This window comes from Cydia strobilella, chromosome Z (assembly GCF_947568885.1).
Source record: "Cydia strobilella chromosome Z, ilCydStro3.1, whole genome shotgun sequence".
In the NCBI taxonomy this organism is placed as follows: Eukaryota; Metazoa; Arthropoda; class Insecta; order Lepidoptera; family Tortricidae; genus Cydia; species Cydia strobilella.
Window position 1 is genome coordinate 53,424,737 of NC_086068.1, and position 24,002 is coordinate 53,448,738.

The 24,002-nt window shown below is 36.4% G+C and overlaps 1 protein-coding gene across 4 annotated transcripts in view; it reads left to right on the forward strand.

The window, feature by feature from the left end:
• The window catches only part of LOC134754770 (ras GTPase-activating protein raskol), a 238,952-nt gene that overhangs the window by 108,000 nt on the left and 106,950 nt on the right, over positions 1–24,002 (forward strand). For 2 of the 4 annotated variants that reach the window (XM_063691124.1, XM_063691121.1), the window contains one exon: positions 735–942. In XM_063691124.1, coding sequence (XP_063547194.1) covers positions 735–942 — 208 coding nt within the window. Of the gene's footprint in view, positions 1–734; positions 943–18,862; positions 19,010–24,002 lie in introns of those variants that run through there. The other 2 variants (XM_063691126.1, XM_063691127.1) reach the window with 2 other exon arrangements.

Genomic DNA, 24,002 nt, shown 5'->3' on the forward strand with positions numbered 1-24,002 from the left:
TATCAATAGGGCTGACTCGCGAATCAATGATAAAATTGATAAAGCACTTAGGTGGAATAAAGACTCATGTGTTTCGAGAAAAGCAAGGGTTAGCTTTGAAACAGGCTCTTTAAAGCTCGTAAAGGTAGTTTAAATGTAGAGTACTTGAGTTTTCTGTGAAGTTTGTGATATAAAATTGGTTTGTGAGTGTATTAGGCCTTCAAACCAAAGGGTTTGAAGATTTATTCTAGGCCGATCCCTGATGTCTGGTATAAAGCTTAACAGTGTAGAACCAATGTCCAATACACTTTCTTCATACAAAGGCAAATTAGAAATCAACATCAACGCCATTTAAAATGTTTCATTTTTTAATATAAGTAGGTGTAGTCGACGAACGATGTGTCAGAACAACTCCGAAATATCTCTTCACAGTCTACACAACCCAAATATTATAATATAAGGCAACAAGGTCGTGTAATGTAGGAGGTTTTTAACTCCACCACGATCTCGCTGAGCCGAAAAGTTCACCTGATATAAGCTCTAGGAGTCTAGGTACTATAACATCTATAATATCGATACCTATTTTTACCCTAGACTCCACTGTATTTGTACATAACTGTGCGCATTAGTAATACCTAGCCATATTTATATGTATCTATGACTACAACAGTTGTACTTACTTATTTAGCTGATTGAAACATCCCTGCCCAATTCGTCGGCATACCTATTAATTTGATGTTCCTTTTTGTTTACAGGCAAACAACAACAGCAACAACAATAATAACAACACAGAGTACACAAGAAGTTTGCCTCGAGTCCGGCTCGATGGCGGTGGTCAAGTTGCAAACGGTAACGCTGCGTCGCGACTTCGGTGCTGGGCTGCACCACCCTCCATCACCGAGGAGGAAGCTGAAGACGAAATCGAGGAAGACGCCATCTCGTTGAGAGCGTTGCCTGTGCAAGGTAAGAAATAGGACCTAATACTGATACTTATGTATTTAAAGCAAAAAGTTTACGTGAATGATAATGATGCATCGCACTCGTTTGCACGGTTCTGCTTAAAACGCCATCTAGTGTCGAGTAGCAGTACTATGACGAAGTTAGACTGTTGTTAAACAAGTTTTTGCACAGCGAACTGTTATGTCACGCTAGGTGGCGCTTCTAACTCATGACTAGTTTAATAGATGGCGATGTTTACTATATTTTGATAACGGCAAATAATAATTATGACTCATTGTTATGTTTTGATAAGACTATGACCAACGTTTTTATACAAAACATTTCTAACGAAAATCGTTTTAACTACCTGTTTTAAAGTTAGTTAATGAGCAATAAATTATTCTAAAAACTCTTTTAGATCATCCGTTTAACTTAATACATAGTATTAATAATTATCTATGCTTCTCCAAGGAATTTTCGTTTGTGATACAGGCATATTGCCTGGATTGATCATTCTGTTAACCAGACAGGTACTCCAAAATTTTGCGGACTAATCTTGAACCAATAAACACTAACGATAATTTCTGTAAGTTTGCATATTCGCCGACACGCGAACCTGTATTTTTTATCTAATGCGTGCGTGATTCGGCCATGTGAAAAAATATTCCACGCTTTTCTTTCACATTTACCATGTGAAGGTATTTCTAATACTCGATTTGCGTAATGTGCGGGGTTCAGTTCAGTTAGACTAGCTAGAGATTGATTTCACGGTGTCGCGCCCTCGTCCCCGAGCGGCGCGTCAATTAGGCGGACGAGTCCTAATTGTGCCCATTTCACGCAGCCAGCGGCGCTGTCACACTCGACTCGAATCAAAATAGCAGCGTTTGTTAAGGTACTGAAGCAATGCCCATACGCATTTACTCTTTGACTCGGTGCTAGTTGTACCAACTAATTTAACGAAATGGCACCCAGGGGGCCGATTTTTGAATTTCAAGCGCATTAAAACTTGCCTTATGTTTCGGCAGATTTTCACCAAGTTGTCAATGACGTGGCGTGCCTATATTAGAACAGTAAAGCATGTTTTGTTTTGTTAAAAAATATTAAGCCAAAATAACTTGGGTAACTGATAAGAGATATTCGTCTACAATTGACGTACAAAGTGAAGCTGACCATCACCAACTCATTATTTAAGTTGCCTTTTATAGTTCAATTCAATGCACGTTGGCCATTCTCAAAAAATATGTAGTCTAATTCTAATTACTGTAAATCCAAATGTAACGTATGTAATTATGAACTTTTTTTGTATGATAATTGAATAAAGGGGCCCACTAACTATCAGTCCGCCGGACGATATCGGCCTGTCAGTTGTTCGGAACTGTCAATTTTTTGTTCTGACAGGTTGATATCGTCTGGCGAACTGATTGTCAGTGGGCCCCTTAAGAGTTTGCTTGTGACATCATGACAAACAAATGCGTATTGTGTCACAGTCCTATCTCCGTCATGTGACACAATAGGGCAATCGAGGGTTTAAATACTTTTAACAAATGCCACGGAGAAATGAGGAGTAGATAAAGAGCCCTAGGGTATAAAAGGGTTACCTAGAATTTTGACTGGATGCCTTATAAAAATATTTTAATTTTAAATATTTTATTATTATAGTTTAATTCTATAGTACCTGCCGGTATTTTTCTTTTCTTAATAGACAGCGTGACAGGTTGGCACTAGGAATAGGAACAAGTTAATGACCTTACATACTAACAAAGATATGTATATGAAGGGTACACGGAAAGAACAGGTCTAGTCACTTTTATCGAAAAATAATATTTTCATTTTAAAATGTAGAGCTGTTAATGAACTATTAGATTATATTTTGCTACCACTGTATAATATATGTAACATAATTTTTTTTTAGTTAGAAAAGACCTGGTCACCGAATTTTGACATGGATCCAAATTTAAAAACCGCGATTACTCAAAATGTTACTAAAGTGACTAGACATGTTCTTTCCGTGTACCCGTTCTTAAAAAAATAAAAAAATAATTTATCCATATACGTATATTTCCATTTTTTTACATATACATTTAAATTTTAAGTGTTAATCGTGTGTCGATAGGTAGATGGCAGTAAATTTAATGTGACTACAACATTTACTATGACAATAACCCTCTATACTCTCTACTAATATGTACATTGGTCGAAATTACAAAAAAAATATGAAAAGAACCTCGTACCTCATCAACATCATGAAATCGCCTCCAAAGCGTGACGGTTTTTAAAGCAGAGTTCAGTTGAAAAATTAGCCTCCCTGTTATTTGAGAAGTGACAACTATGCAGCGTGACAGAAGATCGGGACATAATCGATTAGCGCCGCGCGTCGCGTCACGGAGCGCACTCTTTCGTGGTGCGACAGATTAAATTCAGCTAAAACACGAAACTACTTGCTCTCCCCTAATATAACTTGATACCTTTAATACGAGTACGTAATAGCAATGTGCTATTGGAAATCACTTATATTCTGGTGTGCTTGAGGATATGCGCTATGTAATGTAAATTTGTGAATAAACAGCTGCTCCTTCTTATTTGTGAAAACTGTCATGTTGAAATCCCTACTTACGAGTATCTACATACATATGTATATTAGTGTGTGTATATATGAGGGTGTATATCGTCGCCTAGTACCCATAATACAAGCTTTGCTTAGTTTGCCCGAGTATTTATAGCAAAACAGTGTAATTATAAACGTACCTATAATATTAGGTGTACGTTATTGCCTTTGGTGCCGTTAAGTATTTATTAAATCAATATAATTACTTGACTACTGGTGTAAGTGTAATTTGACAAGTGGATATAGTAATATATTTAAACATTTAGCAAGCATCTTACGTTCTCTACTTTTGACAATTGATTTATGTTTTGTCGGTCAAAAACACGATTTAGCTATTTATGACAAGTCTATAAACATTCATACTAATATTATACACGCGAAAGTGTGTCTGTCTGTTACCTCTTCACGCTTAAACCGCTGAACCGATTTAGTTGAAATTTGGTATAGAGATAGTTTGAGTCCCGGGGAAGGACATAGGGTAGTTTTTATCCCAGACATCATCATTTAAGGGGGTGAAAAGGGGGGTGGAAGTGTGTATGGGAAATCGATAAAAAGCAGATTGGATAAAAAATAAGCTACCCAAATTACTAACTCTACGCAGACGAAGTCGCGGGCAAAAGCTAGTAATATAATAATTGCACGGGGCACTAATGTAATGAAAAAAAAAAAAAAAACACCCCGCAGGCTAACAAATAGCAAACTGGGTTTTAGCAACAACACACGCAATCCTTACGGTCACATTCGGTTTTTCAAGTAGCAGTTTCAAATTACTGTGCCATTTGTCGTATATCACCAGCAACCATTAAAACGGTGGCGAAACAGTTTTTCTTGGCCCATGCAGCGCAATGAATACTCCTCGGCATAGCTTACTGTGCCAGTGGCTGCAACTTTTATTAGTGTACAGTTGGCTTCTGTTCCTGAACTACTAGAACTACTAGATGTAGGGCTAGTTGCCTACTGTTACTGCTAACCAACAATAACCATATACTCAGCAAAATATACAGCAAGAGAATACTTCTGTTCAAGTGAATATACCGTTTTAAAAGGTTAACCAATCCAAATGAGTTGTTACATTTATACAATAAAAAAGACTATGTCATGACTGCATTTGTTTAGTTGAGTAATAGTTATTTGTTATACAAGGGTGCAAAGTTGTATTTTACCCGCGAGTGTTTTAACACACGAGAAGTAAAATACATTTGCACCCGTGTGTAACAAAACTTTTACCCACACTATAGCGAGGAAAGTGCAACATCCACAGGCGTTAGATCATCTTCATCAACTGGAATCACTAATTTTTTTACGATATTATAACAAAAAACTGGAAATTCTGTACTTTTACGTGAGAAGTATTTAAGTAAAATTTTTGTTGACAATGTTGACATTTCTGACGTATGAAATGTCAATGATGCGTTTTGAAATTGCATCGACTTAACTTGTGCGTTCAGAATTATATTTAACATAATTATTAAAAACAAACGTTTATTATGGAGTTTTAAGGTTTATGACTTAAAATCATTAAATAAAGCTAAATCTGGTATTTTTTATTAGATTCTCAAACCATTTATTTAATGATAATTAATATCGAACGAACCATTATTATGAGCGTTTTACGTTTTGTTATCTGTCAAGCTACTTAAACACGCTCCATCCAAGGTCAAATTACTTTCCCCACTAGTGGATAAAATGCGTTTTTCCCCGCTTGTTTTAAAGGATAAAAGACGGCTTTCCGAGCTGGTGAGGGGAAAATATATTATTGTAATGAGCACAAATATACTCTAGGTATATGAAAAATAATATTACGTGACAAAAAATGTTTAAAGTTCCTGGTCTTGTCATCTTCTAGTCTAGTATTTATTATCTGGAATGGAGTAGATATAGTTGGTGTTGATTGTTGAATATCTATGGTAAAAAAGTACCTACTTAAAACAAACTGGCAGTGCTATCCTTCAAGTCCGTTGTAACATCGTCAATACCTTATTTTAATCGTCTAGTTCTGACACGAATATGAATAGGTGGCGTTGATAGTTTGCCCATTTATATCAGTAAATACATTTACTATGTCGTAATCGTCTTTACCAGTAACTTACAGGAAATTGATATGTAAAGGAGTATAAATTAATTATATGGGCTTCTGTCCGATAATTAAAGCTAATCTTGACAACCTCTATTTTTTTTTTTTTACTAGCCTAATTTAGTGTCCCACTGCTGGGCAAAGGCCTCCCCTCGTTTTCTCCACTCGACCCTGTCGTTTGTAGTGTCCCGCCAATCCGGATAAAATGCGTCCAAGTCGTCCCGCCATCTCCTTTTCGGCCTGCCTGCACCCCGGCCAGCACCATCTATGGTGTTCCGTGGGTCCCACTCGGTAACCATTTTGGCCCACCTTTCAGGGTGCATGCGGCAGACATGCCCAGCCCAGTCCCACTTAAGCTTAGCGGTCTGGACACCTACATCTACAACTCGAGTTCTGGAGCGCAGTTCCGTGTTTCTGATTCTATCAGTTCTGCGAACACCTAGTATACTGCGCTCCAATAATCTCTTAATAGTAATTAAATAATTAAATAGCAAGTGACACGAGCATGTAATTGTGTTTCAAGAAAGAAATTTAATTAACATTACGTTATGAATCAATATGAATTGTATCATAATAATTCATAACATATAATGTTAATTAAATTTCTAAATTTTTTAGTAATGTTATGTTATGAATTATTATGATACATTTATCACAAAAAAAAGTGAAAACGAAACAACTATAGAAAAAATACCTACTGAAAACATGTTAGATTGGAAATACGATCTCGCGGGAGAGCCAACAAAGATTGAAGTAGGCGCACGTATTGGTAACGAAATAACTTATTGCTATCAAATATTTAAGCAATGTTTCATGATTGTTTACACTGGAAGTTATTGTGACCGTTAAAATTGCTTGTTACGATACAAGTATCAGTTTACTGGTGACATCCTGAAGGAAGTATTGCCATATTTTGTTTATGCTCAAGAGGCGTTTGATATATTTTAATGTATAAGAAAAATATTACCGTTTAATATTACAATTAAACAGTTACATTAGGACAATTTTTAAAATATGGACATTATTAGACGAAAACACAAAAATAATAGCTTTCTTTCGTCCCTGCATTCTTGGCAAATATTTACCTACCTACATACGTACTTTAATATTTTATACGATCTTCTCGTACAATCTATTAAAAGTAGATAAATTTCACGTGAGGTCTACCTGAATAATAATCCTTTAAGCCGTGATGCTACATAAACGCATTGGGCGCACTTACTAAATGGTTTTCAGTCTAGACTTGTTGCCGTCAATAATGCTTTATTTATAAATTTGTAGAACCACACCGTGGCGAAAAGTCAGACATCGATTTTTTCTGAATATGACAACCACTTTACAGCTTCGGTTGACATGCGCCTTTGCTACGAAATTTCCTAAGTAGAGGAAACACGCGGGCGATTGACGAGCTCGAAATAACTGACGGCTCCAGTTCGTCCTGTTGGAGAAATTTCTAATTTCGTAGCGGGTCGGCTTGCTTTTGTTTTCGTCGGTGGCCGCGGTACCTGTTTACCATATTTCGGTAACACGTCGGCTAAGACTAGGCAGTGAGAATCTGATGTTTTGAGTAAAATAATTCCAGTAGATATGGGTAAGAAATCTAAAACCTTTGAGAAGATTAATAATTGGTAAACATGTTGCAGCTACCTAACAAATCCTACTTTAGTGCTCGGACAATTGATGTAAGTATTTGTCAGTTCACATTAAATTATTGGCCATGACTCATAATCATAAGGTAATACTAATAGGGAAGCTAACTCCGCCTGCCGATTGGCCACCAACGCGACGCTGTCAGCGGTCACCTCGGGCATACTAATGACATTCATTGCCATAAGTAATTCAAGTGTAAACGAACCTGTTCTGCCGAATGTTCAGAAAAGAGAGACTAAACTTTAGGGGATACTAGATTTTTTGTGCGTTTCACGAGGTTTTCTTATTGGACCTGTGGTAAATGAATTGTCATTATTTATATTTACTCATGAAATGTAACTATAGCTGGTCAAGCAAATCTTGTCAGTAGAAAAAGGCGGCAAATTTAAAAAATGCAGGCGCGAAGGGATATCGTCCCATAGACAATTTGAATTTCGCGCGTATTTCTACTGGCAAGATTTGCTTGACCAACTATATATATATGTGATGACTCACGTTTCACTTGAAAGTTTTGGTATAAAATAACGATGTAACAGGAAAATTATCATTTAGTACGTATATATGTTTCTAATAAAGTATAAAACTTCAATGAGGCGGACCTATTCACTGTTTTCAACCATTCTGCGAATGATACACTTAAAACTAATTTATAGTTCTAGATATTGTCTTAGTTTTTCATAACGTTCAATACTTATACCTATTGATAGGTGTAGGCTCAATAGTCTCATTGTTTTGTAAACCATTAACAAAATTACAATAATATGCAATGTTTGTATTTATCATAGATTTGAATGGGCGTGTACCCGTCAGAGGTGTTAGGTAGTGTGCGAGTCATATGAACTCTGTACCGAAAATGTGTGCACTGCAGACCATGCCGTGGACATTCATATTTATGACGCTGCGTTATCTTATACCTACTTGGGGCCATGAATATGGTATCGTCTAGTTGTATAAACGGAGAAATATTAATTAATAGTGTTTCTCCGTAGGTGTGTTTCATTTTAATCTACTCGGTATTCTCCAAATTAGGTATCTATAATAGCCCATTGAAATCGTACTCAAAAAGGGGAGTTGCCTGGCATGAAATCGGGCAGCTCTGTTTTTTTTTATGTTCTATGTGATGAAGTGGTTATGGCAAATCCGAGTTTTCGACCTCGGAAACCCAGCGGATCATTGTCAAATTTTTGACAACCTCTAAACTTTCTGATATTTTTTAGTTTCTGCCAATTTTTATCATTCGGGTAGTTCTGATTTTTTGTATGTTCTATGTGATGAAGTGGTTATGGCAAATCCTAGTTGATAGTGAAAAAACCATTAATTCTCACTTTTTTTCAGTTTCTGCCATTTTTTACCAACAAGGACCTATTTTACGGCAAATGTCACTATGAACACTTTTAAGAAGACTAAATTATCAACAAAGTATTTTAAAGTGAAAAGGCAATACACCGAATAGTTTGTAAGATACAGCTGTTCAAAAATTTCCAAAAAAACAATTTTTCTTACGTTTTTTAAGTTTCGTCAATGTGGTCAACTATGGACCCATTTTACGTCACAACTCCACGTACTTTATTAAAGTACACATCATTCGCAACAGAGCGAGACCAATTTGGTCTATTAGGACCTGATAGTTCTTTAGATACAGCTGTTCCAAGTTGCTGAGGTGAGTGAACAAATTAATATAAGGATTTGTAGAATGAAATGCGACATAAGAAATAAGTATTATAATTTACAAAAAACCGGCCAAAAAGTCGAACCCTTCGTGCGCGAGTCCAACTCACACTTGGCCGGTGGAGAACATGCAAGGCAAAATGTACAACCCTTCTATTATTTTGTTTACTCACCTCAGCAACTTGGAACAGCTGTATCTAAAGAACTATGAGGTATTAATAGACCAAATTGATCACGTTTTGTTGATAATTTAGTCTTCTTTAAAGTTAATTTTTAACAAGCAGAAACGTTTGCGATCGATGCTATTAAGCTTAGAATAAATTTAAAATTGGAAAAATTACTGCCTTGGGTGAGACTTGAACTCACGGCCTCTGGATTCACGGCTTTTTTAAAGTGTTCATAGTGACATTTGCCGTAAAATAAGTGCTTGTTGGTAAAAATTGGCAGAAAGTAAAAAAAAGTGTAAAAAAAATTATATTGGAAATTTTGCAACCTTTTGAACAACTGTATCTTACAAACTATTCGGTTTATCGCCTTCTCACTTTAACATACATTGTTAAGAATTTAGTCTTCTTTAAAGTGGTAATAGTGATATTTGCAGTAAAATAAGTCCTTGTTGGTAAAAATTGGCAGAAACTAAAAAAAGTCAGAAAATTTAGGTTTTTAAAAAATTTGACAATGATCCGCTGGGTTTCCGAGGTCGAAAACTCCGATTTGCCATAACCACTTCATCACATAGAACATTAAAAAAAACAGAACTGCCCGATTTCATGCAAGGCAAAATGTACATGTTATAATGTTAAAATATAGATTTATGGGTTTTATTTACTTCAAGTCTGTTAGTTGAGAACACAAACGCAGTACTGATTATTAGTGACCTCCATCCATCATATATTAGTCTGCTCGATACATCAATTAAACAATGTCTCGGAAAACTGCGCTCTGAGGGTAATACTACCTACTAATGTCCATGCATAACCCAAAAATTAGAGTCAGTAGCATGTAATTTAAATTCAGAACAATTCATTGTTCTAGTCGAGCGATGCAGTCGTTAAAAATGTAAGACGGTACAGAGGAGCGTTTGGTAATCGCTTTCCAAGAGCCAGACACTATACTCGTTACTCCTGTCTCTATTGTAGCCACTGTAGGATATCGCTAAAGTCGCCGTTCCTCTTACTAAACGTCTCCGAACTGTTTCTATAGTCAATTAACTGGTTGAATGCGCATGCCCTCCCTTAAAAGGTGTTCTCTCGTCCAGACGGGCGGTAGGTATTGAACTTTCATGAGAGCCCGCTCTGTCTCTTGCACTCGTCTGTCTGTCAAAAGTGTATCTTATTTCTGACTGCGCTGTACGTATGTTTCGAGCACGCCGTTACATTTTTAATGACAGCACTGCATCCATTTCGTTTTGAACCTTCGCTTTGTAGGTAAATATCACACAAGGGAATTACCTAGCTACATTCCGATATTCAATTGCTAAATAGCAGGATCAAAAAATAGGTAAGTACTATGTGTAGTCACTTACTCAAGGCAAGATCTTATAATCTTAAATAATGAAACTTTCCTCTACCTACTCTATTATTGAATCTTTGGAAAGTAATACTGAATTTTAATAAAAAGGATCTATACTATAGGGGTGAAGTATAAAATAAACAAGATTGTGAATACTAACGAATTTGATTTATTGCATTTAAATTGATTAAGTTTGTAAGATATATTAATTCAAAATTTTACAAACTCTATATCCAATTAAGTCTGGTAAGGACTAACATTGGATACACCGCCTCGATTGCTAGGGCCAAACCTAAGTCAGGAAAACAAGGCGGAACAAAAACCTGACTGCACAAGTTTAACCTATACACAAACATAATAAAATATGTCATAGTAAGAATTAAAACCTATTAATACATAAGAAAATATGGCAAGATCGTCTAGTGGTAGGTAAGGACTAACATCATGACAAGTAATAACCAAAGCTCTCTGAGGTGTGAGACATGTTACACGATAAGATAAGATCTGAAATATGTTCCAACAAGCACAATACATCATAAATATTGCCTAATAAATAAGCTTCAAGAAATGGGAAATAACAGCTAACGCTCCTAAAGTAAAGTAAAATTAACACATGTCCATAGAATACAACGCTATTTTAAATTATTTAAATCAATAAGAATTGGTTAAATCCTATCACAGTTATTAAATATTATTACTAATACGACTATTATAAACCCTACCTTCTTCCTATAAAATGCTATTGTGGGATACTTCTAAATTAAAATAAGAAGGTGCCTGAAATTTATGCAGACAATCTAAAATAATTGAATGTGTTTCAGTCAAAATGTTCAGATATGAAATTAGGTTGTAACACGATCTATTAATAATATATAAGATTAACTAATACGTTCAGATGTAATATATAACGATACGTTAGTTTATCGTGTGCCTGACGTATTTATGAATACGTCAGGATCGGTGGGTGAAGTCTGGCTTCGAAGGGTTTTATTATTTTAGTTAAGTATGTTGTAGAATAAAATAGCTGCTTGCAGTCAATTATAAGGCAACCTTTTGAATCTCATAAAACTATCATGCATACGCCGCACTATGGACCACTCCTTATATGTCGAGCCGCAAGTCTCTACGAGAATATTTCCATAGGTATGTCATTAGGACTTGCACCGTCTGCAATACCTTCTAAGCCCGTCGCTTAAATGGAATATTTCACGTAATGGTTTATACTATCGAGTACAGAAACCGAGACATATCTATTAAGTAATTGATATGAGTGCCCAATAACGACCATATACAAGACAATGATATAAGCGTTGCCCCTATTATCATGAGATCAGCCATTTCATTACACATTTTATATGCACATAGGTACATCACTCGAAGGGTAAAATACAACTGTTACTTAAAGGCCAGGTGGATTAGGGTTACCTTTCATTACCTTTACCTTTACCCAATAAAGTAGTCAAAAGCCAAGCATTCACAGTACAGGATTATATCCAGGTTGAATCATACTAAAAAGATCACTTATAATCTAAGTTGTTCTCATTACTGAGCTTACCTAAGTAAGACCCAATAAGGATTCAGTTACCTATGAAGGGCAATGGGGTAAACGCGCCCCCACCAATAATCTGTATCATTGTTGACTCCGATACATAACCATCTCATCCTATAAATGTATATAGTCCTATCAGTATTAATATATAAAGGAGTCTTTAATGGCTTGTACCAGCAAACGACAAACACAGATTTCTCGTCAGGGAGGTGAATAGACGTCTTATAAAAATCTATAAGGATATATGCGTCTTTTATACGCATCCAGACAGATTTCGATAAGCAGCAATTTGGCGCTCCAAGATGCACGAACCTCTATGTGAGGGGAGGTGGGTAAACGTATTGCATGAATCATAAGATTAATACAATCAATATACTTAGCTTAGCTCCACTGAACGTGCTACAACACTGAAGCAATCCCTTTCCAAAGATCGACTTCAGTGGGTGTGACCAAAGGTGGGCCACCCTTCATAGAAACGAATGAACGGGCCCTATAGTAAAACACAAGGTCGTATTTCATCAACCTGGGATAAAACCATCGCTTAGCGATATTTAAAATAATTGAATTCTGGGTAGTCAAGAACTTTTTTGTCATAACTGGAAAACTCAGTTGACAGTAATTCCAGATATAACTAAATACCTCATACCTCATTGCTAAAACAGCCACATGTACTTATAACCATTGTGACCGGTTTTAACAACTACCATTGGTTAGTAAATAAATATAAAAGAATTTCAATTGGACGTAAACCAAAATGGAAGTTACTATGTACTATGTACACTAGTCAAATTGACTTGATTCAATATGACAAATGAATTTAGGGCAAGTATAAAATATTGGCTAAATATAGGTCAAACTATATACCAAATGATCAAAATATACACCCACAATAGCAATTTATGGCTCTTGAACTTATAGAGCAGATAGTTGCGTGCAAATCACTCAGATTCATAGTTAAAGTATAAAATGTAAGACCATAAGTAATATACCAATCTGTTTACCGAATATTATCAGTAATGATAGACAACGATGTAACTGCAATGATACAATGATTCGCAATCAAATAAAGCTGAACCAGTTGTATAAAGTTATATATTCAGTATTTATGTACCTATAGTACTCATGAATTTTCGCATCAACATTGAATACGTAATATAATAAGATAGGTGTGTCTAGAATTTGTAAACTCCTATATTAAATTATGAATGTATAATCACAACATTAAATAGGTATCAATTATCACACAGATGGCTTCACCTGATTTCATAGAGACCTCACATTGTCATAGATCATTTACATTCAGCTAAATCATCTCAAATTGTCATAAGAATCATAGACTAAACCAATAATAAACGTCAAGAACTAAAATCCGTGCCTACATTCTAAACCTGAATCCGTAAGAGTATTTCCACCTATTTATATAATTAACCCGCAAAGGTATAACAATAAAATTAAATGGCAAACGTACTACATAATTCTGCCTACAGATAATGACGTCATCCCATAATAAATCAATAATAGTATTCAACCACTTTAGTACGCCAACATAATTATTTAAACGACGAACAATAATATTTTAGGCAAATACATGAATATGGTCTACATCACTGTTTAGGTAGATTCTGCTTGGCAGAGTTCCGACGCTATCACATCGTGATGAGTAGTCGCCGTAGCAGTGAGGTTGATCAGGTTCGCAGGTGATGTTGCTCAGGGATACCCTTCAAAGCCGCCAATGGGAAAAGGCTCGCCCGCATCCGCTCGTAGCCGGAAATTAGAAAATACATAGTGTTTAACAAAGTATTGTAGCAATCGTTGAAGTAGGTACCTAATTTTAATTGAACTAAAACATTTATGCAATATGGAAAATATTAAGTTAATGATTTACAAGGACAAAGACAAATAGGCATTTATAGAGAAACATTTCAACTGTAAAAGCTATAATTTGAGAGGTTTAATTGGAATTGCAAGTATATTCTATACCATTAACGAACTGAAATAATGAAGGTTAAGGGTCAACTCACTGACGTACCTACCGAAATTAGTATATAAGCAACTATGACGTGACTAGAAATAGCCTATAAATTATGGCTACAAAATAATACACTATTAACCTGTTAATATAATGTCCTAAATAAATACCATACGCACTAATAAATAAAACAATGACTGGATTTTAAAGTATGAGTCTGGTAAATACCAGTCTCTAAATTAGACAAGGAATGTTATTTATTAATTAAAATAGCATAATTGAACATTGACACTACCCAGATAACTCAGCATAAATTAACAGGTATTTCTGAACTTCATTCCCAAAACAAGATATTTTAAGATTAGTCACTCGAACTTGGTTGCTAATTAAAACAAACATGGCGGTATACCCATACAACGCGCACATATAGTTACACAACCAAATTTGCAAATAAACAACCAATTATTTATTGAATTATTGTTATAAGGTAAATTATGTAGGCAAAGTATTATAACGCACTCAACCTACCAAACCACATTATTAATCCGAATTATGCAACTCACTAACACTCAAATATGAAAGCATAAGATATAATTACTATATATGTAAATATGTCGAATCAAAATTGAAATAAGGTTAAATCAGAACCAACGCACCATTTCGACTAGCTTCGGCCATCTAGCCTATGGGTTTAGCTTCGCCTTGTAGCCGCTTCTGCGAGGTCTGCATCTCGCCTCTAAGTTCCTTGGAGCCAGTCCCTGGGTCGCGAGGATGCTCTGGAAAACTGGAGCCTGGAGCCCTTAGGAGCCATTGGCTGGACTAGACGCTCCTCGTACGTGAACCGAGAATTTGAGAAATACACAATTTAAGTTATATGTTAAAACAAACCATAATCCAAACCACCTACAACGTTTATTAATTTTACGCCTAATCTATTTATGGAAGTTATAATTCAATTAAGGGTACCTACTAAGCAATCTAATTATACGGTGATATATTTACAATAATGTAGGTCTGTTAATGATATGAAGGCAAACGAGCAGGCGTATCGTCTACAACACCAGATATACTGCAGCCGCGTTGACGGCCCTTAGGATGGAAGTACGCCCCTACACACAGTCTTGTTGTCCAAAATCACTATCACGAGCAAGCTTGTTTATTTACATACATGTACGACTAAAGATTCACAGGTCAACAAATACTATCTAATTACCAATACTTAGGTGTCCTATACTCACAGTCTACACAAAACACTGATAAAACTAGTTTGATATAACCACACTCAAGCCTTTTCACGATTAAGAATTTATAGATCAAATGAAACAAAACATATTAAACTCAAATCATTACTGCCTTAATTGCTAAAAATAACACAAACGTCCTACGTTAACCTCGAATGCAAGTTATTATTTTTTTTCCACAATCCACCGTACAATGCGCCAACTACCCGCAATTGACACATCACAACTCATAAACCGTGATAATATTATAGATGCTAAAGGGTGTCTGTCTGTTATCTCTTCACGCTTAAACCGCGGAACCGAGATTTAGTTGAAATTTGGTATTGAGATAGTTTGGGCCTCGGGGAAGAACATAGGGTAGCTTTTATCTCTAAAATCATCCTTTAAAGGGGTGAAAAGGGGCCTGGAAGTTTGTATGGAGAATCGATAAAAACCCCAGATCAGGTAAAAAATAAGATAATTACTAACTCCACGCAAATAAATTAGTATGTTGAATTATCGTACATGTATGACCACAATATGTATGCAGGTACTTTCGTGATGTAAAATAACTCACAAACCATTTAACATATTGAATTAACATACCGTGGCAGAATATTGTTTGGCTGCTGACCCGTTATGGTTTGATGTAGTTCTTCATGCCCACGGTCCTGGTGAAGCTCCGACAGCCTGCCGCCCTCGTCGCAGCGTCGTGGCAGTCGTAGATCTACACGCCCGTAGCTCTGGTACACCATGATTTGTTGTAGGAGCATCACGCCCATTGTTGCCACTCATTTCCACGTCTTGTACTACTAGAAGATGGCAGCCATTATACGCATCTGTGAACAAGCTCAAACACGTGGTTTATCTTACAACTAGCACTCACTGATCTCCTTTGACACGACGCTCTGCCGATGGAAAAAGCCTCGAATCCTCCTTACGGTCACTTAAATAACCTCGCTCCCCGCTTCCATGAGAACCCCTAACAACCGCCGTGTTAATCCAATTCCCTATTGGTTCAACCAAAATCAAGAGATCTGATTGGATAACCTATATTATCCTTGCATGTCATTGGTTGTCTTTATTCCCGCGTATTTTGATTCACCTGCCTTACAGCAGATGGCGTCTCTAAAGACAACATGAATAAATTAAAAAGCTAAAAAGTTTAGTGTATTTAATTAATTAAACAATAAATGTATTTCAGCGATTTATATTATGTATTATTTATTTATTTATGTATGTATTTAGGGTAGTAACGCGTGAATCAAAACTAACCTACCTACTGGTTCACTCTCAACGTACTAGATGGCGCCCGACTTGTATCGAATCGTAACTGATTCAATAGTTCCGAGAGGGTAAGTAAATGAGTGTAGATGTCAGTCTGTTACATATGCCACTATTCAGCTTTTTAATTGATGGCTTTATAAATTGAATTGACAATTCCATGCTGGTTTTGTCATTAATCACCTACGCAGACTACATCAGAATCCATTTGGCTTAAAACACTTTAGAAAACCTGCCAAGTGCGAGTCGGACTCGCTCATAAAGGGTTCCGTATTATTACGCTTATTGTTGTATGGGAGCCCCACTTAAATATTTATTTTATTCTGTTTTTAGTATTTGTTGTTATAGCGGCAACAGAAATACCTACATCCTCTGTGAAAATTTCAACTGTCTAACTATCACGGTTCATGCGATACAACCTGGTGACAGACGGACAGACAGACAGACGGACGGACAGCGGAGTCTTAGTAATAGGGTCCCGTTTTACCCTTTGGGTACGGAATGCTAAAAAATACGATAGTTCAATTTAACAATGGCAGCTGACTGATTTTCCGCCAGTGTGACAGGCTAATGTTAAATACGTGTCAAATTAATTATTCATCCATGTGCAATTTTTTGCTGCACTAATTTTATGTAAAATTAAAACAACCAATATACCAATACACTCCTGTTTTTGGGCAGTCGTGTAAAAATCCACGCTGGGTTAGTGTGAGGGTTTTATTATTTATTATTTTATTTGTGTTCTATGTCCTACCACTCCTACCAGATTTTGTGTAGGTACATATTTATTGAATCTCTATGACGGTTAAAAATTTTACTACTTAATATAACAATTATTAATAAAAACTTGTCGGTGCTGATGGAAAAAAATAAGACATTAATATATTGTACACATTAGTATATGTCCTCGATAATACGGAAACGTCGGAGCGCGTGCCCAACTCACACTTGGCTAGTCTATTCCTTTCCTTTGTGATTCATCACCATCGGGTGCAATTTTTATACATACATAAATCGGGTTCGGGTGCGTTTGCTGACATGGCCGCAAGAGGCGATTGCCGGGGCTCGTGTCATATTGGCGACGGTGGCGGCGCGTCGCGGCGGCGTAGCCGCTCTATGCCCATTGTCTTCGTAATTAAGTCGTCAGGGCTGCCTCTGCCCTCATGTGCTTCGTGATCATATATTTGGTTGGTAATATCTGACTTAATCGATCATGACTATTTCTTTTGCTCATTTTGACTTCGAAAAAATAAGTTTATAGATATTAGATATAATAAGTAGATGTACTTAAAGTATTTTCACAAGCCAAGTTTTCACAGTATTATTTAAAGATATGGCCATTTATGCTCCGTCTATGGTGTATATTATGACGCTCGCAAGGGAATTAAAACCCGATTCCCGATGACCTAGAATCCTGAAATTAGGCAAGAACAATGCCATGTGGCACAAGTAAAGTAAGAAGCCCAAATACCGTAAATTTGTACCTATAGTTAAATCAAAAAATAATTATTAGGGTTACGTACCCAAAGGGAAAAACGGCATCCTATTGACTCCGCTGTCCATCCGTCTGTCCGCCTGTAACCAGGCTGTATCTCATGAACCGTGATAGGTAGCTAGACAGTTAAATTTTCACAGATGATGTACATATTTCTGAAGCCGCTATAACAACAAATACTAAAAACAAAATAAAATCAATATTTAAGTGGGGCTCCCATACAACAAACGTTATTTTTGGCCGTTTTTTGCGTAATGGTATGGAACCCTTCGTGCGCGATACCGACTCGCACTTGGCCGGTTTTTTTGCAATTGTGTGACCTGTTTCGATGTATGGGGACAATCCACCTACCACATATACCTATTATATATATCGTTGTCTGAGTACCCACAACACAAGCCTTCTTGAGCTTATTGTGGGACTTCGTCAATCTGTGTAAGAATTTCCTATAATATTATTTATTCATAGCTTATACCTACTCGTCAAAGACATACATATTTCAGCGGAGACTATAGTTATAGTAAAATCATATTGTTTTAGTTTCTACCATACCTTTGTATGGTAACTATCTATTAGCATTTTTTTTTTCTAAAAAGTACTAGTTAGTCACTAAATATCGTAACCATATTTAAATGTATATGTACAATAAACAACAAATATTAAGCTCTACTAGAGTAACGGTTCCGAACAATTGAACACTAGAAGAACTAAAAAAACATTCTCTATTTCATCTTATCGTGTGCGATGTAGTCATTCAGATGTAAAGCTGATCAGTCATTAACATATTTCTTGTGTTAATTCTCAATAAGCGGAAAATAACGAGTGTGACGCCCCTACTACTCTCTGACTCAATGGCAATCGGTAGAGCCGCGCCGTACGCGCCAGTTTGATGCCGCGTCCGACCAGCGACGCATCGGGTTTTGATTTAAAATTTCGAATCCTTTCGTAAATACGAACTTTCTTCGCGCTCGTGTTGCTTTTGTGACCGTAAAGCAAAGTGGAGGCGTGTAATGTTACAAGTTGTATCAATAGTGTCATACAGAAATTGGCTGAATTTAGTTGAGTGTAAGATTTCTTATCGGTGCATGTAAACAAACTATGCGACAAGTCGTTAGGAAGGACTAAGATTGCTTAAGATCGTATACTATTTGTAAGTTGACATGTGGACCCGTTGGTCGTTAAATCAAATAAATATATGGCTCTATTTATATATGGATATCTATTAGAACTTTGAGTAAATTAGATACCTTACCACGAAAGATTCAATACTTGTATGTTGTCTGTAGTGCGATAAAATTCAGACTATAGTAAGCTCTAACTTTAACAACAACAGCTTAGACTGGTGTTGGTCGGAACTCAAGTGCTTTGAGTCTGAATTTGAAGAACTCAGCCCGTTTTTACGAGACTGCGCTTAAAATACTTCTGAGTCTTTAAGTCCTTTGTTGAGTCTTTTTAAGAGCATCTCCAAAGGGCTCAAGCCTCCGAATTAAGACTCCGTGAAATTTTTTATAGGTTTTTTTCTAAATAACAGTAAATTGGGCGTTATTGTATGATTTGTGTACCTAACCACAAATTATATAAAGACAATGCATTTCGTAATTGGTTGTAAAAAAATCGAGTTCTCTGAAAAGGACTCAAGCCTCTACAAAAGACTCGGGACTCTATCAAGTTGAAAATAACTCGAGCTTAGACTTAATTATAAGAGTCTGAAAAACTGAGTCGTCTTAAAGCAGAGAACTCAAAGGACTCCAGTCCAACCCAACACTAGCTTAGACTTTAACAGGTATACGGTTTTTTTTGGTAATTCTATTTGGAAAACGGACGTGTTATAAATTACATATCCATATTTGAGTACCTTCAGAGATCCAAATAAAAAACTTACCTGTTGTTAAAGTCCAACGAAAATATTCCAGAATCGTACAATGTTATGACAGGTGTTTTCCTGTTTGTTATTAGTCATCTCTATTATAGTACCATTCAGTAACCTCCCGAGAGACAATTACCTAAATAAATTAAGAGTTCAGGGTAACAGTAATTTGAGAGTGAATAATGCATATTAGGTATATGTGAGATTACATCAGGACTTAAGTATGTAGATATCTTTGTTGCCTTTATCGTATAAGGTTAGGCAGGGAAACTGGATGGACTCGCAAAGAGGAGGAAGCCATATATGTTTGGGGGTATGTGTTTATTGTTTAAGTATGCTCACCGATAATCTCGTGGCATGTTGCCTATCTCTAACCAAAGTGTTGCCATGAAGAATCGATCTTGCTATGATAACGGGATCCATGTCTGTTTATTTTTGTATTGTTGTTCTCATCATATAAGTACCTTGATCACCATCTGCATATTATGCTCCTAGAAAATAGTCTTAACCTCGTTTATTATAACTATTTTGTCATACTGGCCTTATCATCTTATAGTGCTTTTTTCCGATTACATTAGACCGGTTTCCGGATGATGTGTTTTTCAAATATATTTCTTAGTAAATATTGAGAGATATTTCGTGCATAAGTTCCAAGAAACTCATTAGTACGAGCGAGAGTTGAAGCTGCGACCTCCGGTTCGGAAGCCGCACGCCTTGCTACTCCGCTACCGTCGCTCGTAATGTTGTGATACCAGGGTAACCAGTGTGAGACTTGCAGTTACGTACGAGTAGGTAATGAGACAGTATAATGAAGTATGCCTTGATCATTATCATTAATGTACGGTATCACCGGCATCAAGTATTCAGACTACCGTCATTTTGAACATGTTTTTACATCGTATTAAAACTGTCGTGAGACATACTATTACATCAAATTATTTTAGCGGTTTAGACTCACGTGTTTTTGATCACTAGCGCGACATGTTTCGGAGAGCCTATAGCACGATCGGAATAGGACAAACTGCGAAATATCTTGAACTACTACTAAAATTAATTTAATGGTTTTACATAATTACACTTCATCTTACTAGAAATGTGTGTTTTGCAATCGGGGAAAAAATATAATTAGCAATTTAAAGTAACAAATATATGTACGAGGTGCATGGTCCATGGTCCTTGTAGAGAAGACAATGAAATTATTCATTACAAACTTGGCCTTGAGGAAGTTTTTTTTAAACATTTGTCACTTAAATTTAAATAAGTAATATACAGTATTGAACGTAAATACTAACCCCCTTATTCATAAAACTTTACGGCCCTGATTTATCCCTTTCTTACAAATACATAAGTCAAAATTACAGATAAAGACAAACGATTCATAGCTAATTCAGGCCAGTAACGCGTTTATGAATAACGTTATTATTAGTAAATAAACAAAACAAAATTATTAGTTGTTTCATTTTATTGTATCCTCTTGTTGTATCATGTTCAATAAAGTCAATTTTTACCAAACCAAACACGAATTAATATAAATTATAACAAGTATATTATATTAAGGGCCGATTTTTCAATTATCATTTAACTCGTCCCATAACTATTCTAACGAATTAAGTTATGAGAATGACACATGAGAATCGTGTTATGAATGGAATAAATCCTTTGCGTCTGTATAACTGGGGACTGAAAACTCAACCTTGACGCCTTTGACAGGAACTGGTGGGAGACGGGTCAAGACCGAGATACGTGGAAAGGGGGAGGGAGGCCTTTGCCCGGCAGTGGGACACTCTAGGCTCATATAAATAATAAAGTAGAATAAATATAAATATTTATTTAGGAGTAAAGATTAAATAAATTTGATAACTGAGAGTTTCTACTACCATCTTCCTTTAGATTTTTGCAATTACCTTTATTGAGGTCTCACTCAAATGAATTGAAGCGCCGTTGTGTCTAAGGATGGTATTGTACCTGTCCAATTCATACTTCAAACTTTAACATTTATTCAACAAATAGGCCACAAGGGCACTTTTACACGTCAATATGGAATTCACATACAAGCAAAAACAAAACACATTAACAATTGTTATGATTTTTAATTAATAAGGTAATTTTAGTATGATTTTCAATGATAATTAATATTTAGCGATCTCCTGGTCACAATTATTATGGCTAGCAACACTAATGTCAGTTTTGTTAGCCCGCTTCTAATTAGCCAATGACAGGCGAGGATTACAAAACGCCAATCCGACTCGTTTCCGGTCCGGTTTGAGGAGCGATGTAGATCGAAAAAGGGATAGATTGATTGGTGACAGCGTTTGATCAAGTGCACACGCAGTGTTGAGAGTTGAATACTTGAATGTAGCCATTTTGGATGCAATAAAAACAAATTAAGACTATTACGATTGAGTTTGAATTACGAAACAATCATAATTATAAAATCCATCTAACTGCAAATATCAATTCAAACTAAAGTATTACAATTACTTACATGTATAAAGTCTCATGTCGATAATTACAAAAAAAACCTATAATAATAATAGTAAAAAACACACATACAAAAAAACCTAAAATTATTTAGAGGTGTAAGTGTCAGAACTAAAAGATTATACATATACTTAATCAAATTATCCTTAGAGATGTATAGGATCTCCAAGAGTCATAATGCTGTATAATTAATTCAAACATTCATTAAGAGAAAAAAAACATACGAGAACCGAGTGAGGTGTCTCAATGTAATTACATATACCAATTTCTTGGTCCAATGTGCATTGCGTCTCACTCTCTCATGAAGCAAAATGTGAGACGCAAATACACTAAGAAATTGGACAGTTGGAATACCACCTTAATGGCGCTTATCCACTTCGCGCAAATAGTATTACATATTTGTAAATAGGGATCTGCATGTCTTCTGGTTTTTAAGAACAGAAATGAGATGCTAAGTGTGTTGGCATCATAAAAGATAGCCCAAATATTTCTCTCTCCGATTTCAGCGAGTGCGGTCATTAAGTCACAGGGCGGACACGCTATACATCAAAAATCACTTGCGTTTCTATGAGTGAACGTCACGTCTGTACACGCATCATGCGTCATAGTACTGAGCGGCCGGCAAACGGCCGTCAATCTGCTGTCGCGGGGCGAGGTAATTCGAGTCGGGGCGGGGTTGTGCGTGGCCGTTCTGTATCATAATACTATTACTTATTCTGTGATTAAGTCGAAACGAGATAAATATTGCAGCGCAGGCGCTGGTTTCTCGCTTCCATGTCAAGTTTTTCTGCGATGATATTGCATAAGCATAGTTAGGCAAGGTATCGTGCACTGACCGATCACCTTCGTGTAGTCCCGTTCAGAGTAATGTTAATTCGCAAACGAATTATCTGTAATGCTCACTTCCTCGTGATGCAACGGACTATATATTTCGTTCCGTCTGTTACTGCATTCAACGGGGCCATTTTTCTTTAGTGAGCATCTGCATCAATTGAAACAGTTGTTTTGAAAAACGACGTAAGTTACTGTGGTTACGTAGCGAGTTAAGCTGTTAATGTAGTGGTTTAATCAATTGGTGAAGCGGTCACGCGAGGGGAAACGCTTGCCGTCCAACTTTCTGATATCTCAGTGCGATACTTGCCACTTGCCTGCTTATCCACTTCATCCGTATGGAGGTACGAGGTACATTGTTTCACTCAATCTAAGCCTAATTAGACCGCTGATTATGTTGCAACTCCAACAATTGAATGTGTTGGGGATTGTACGAACTTGTAGTAAGTAAATTCTTACAATCTCCCTATACAAACGTCATTCACAAAAGATAAATTGCGGACACCATTGGCGGAGTAAAGGCATATATTTAAATCGATAAGTAAACAATTAGGGTCACGGGAAACAGGATGTGACAAATTAAACAATGCAATTCCAAGAGTCGAATGTGACTATAACCGCGAGTGCAAGACGCACGCGTACGCGCACGTCGCGCACGTCGCGCACACACTACTCACCACACCACTAAGCACGTGGCAACCAGCCTTTCAAAACATGCCCGGTTTGCGTTCCATCACCACTATCACCAGCAAGCCTAGAAGTTGTTTAACTACATTTATCTCGTGACAGCGACCAGAGAAACTTGTATTTCACAGCGAAAGTTGCTTTGGGCGGATGCATACTTATGTATGTGTATAATTATGGAAATTGAACAGCAGT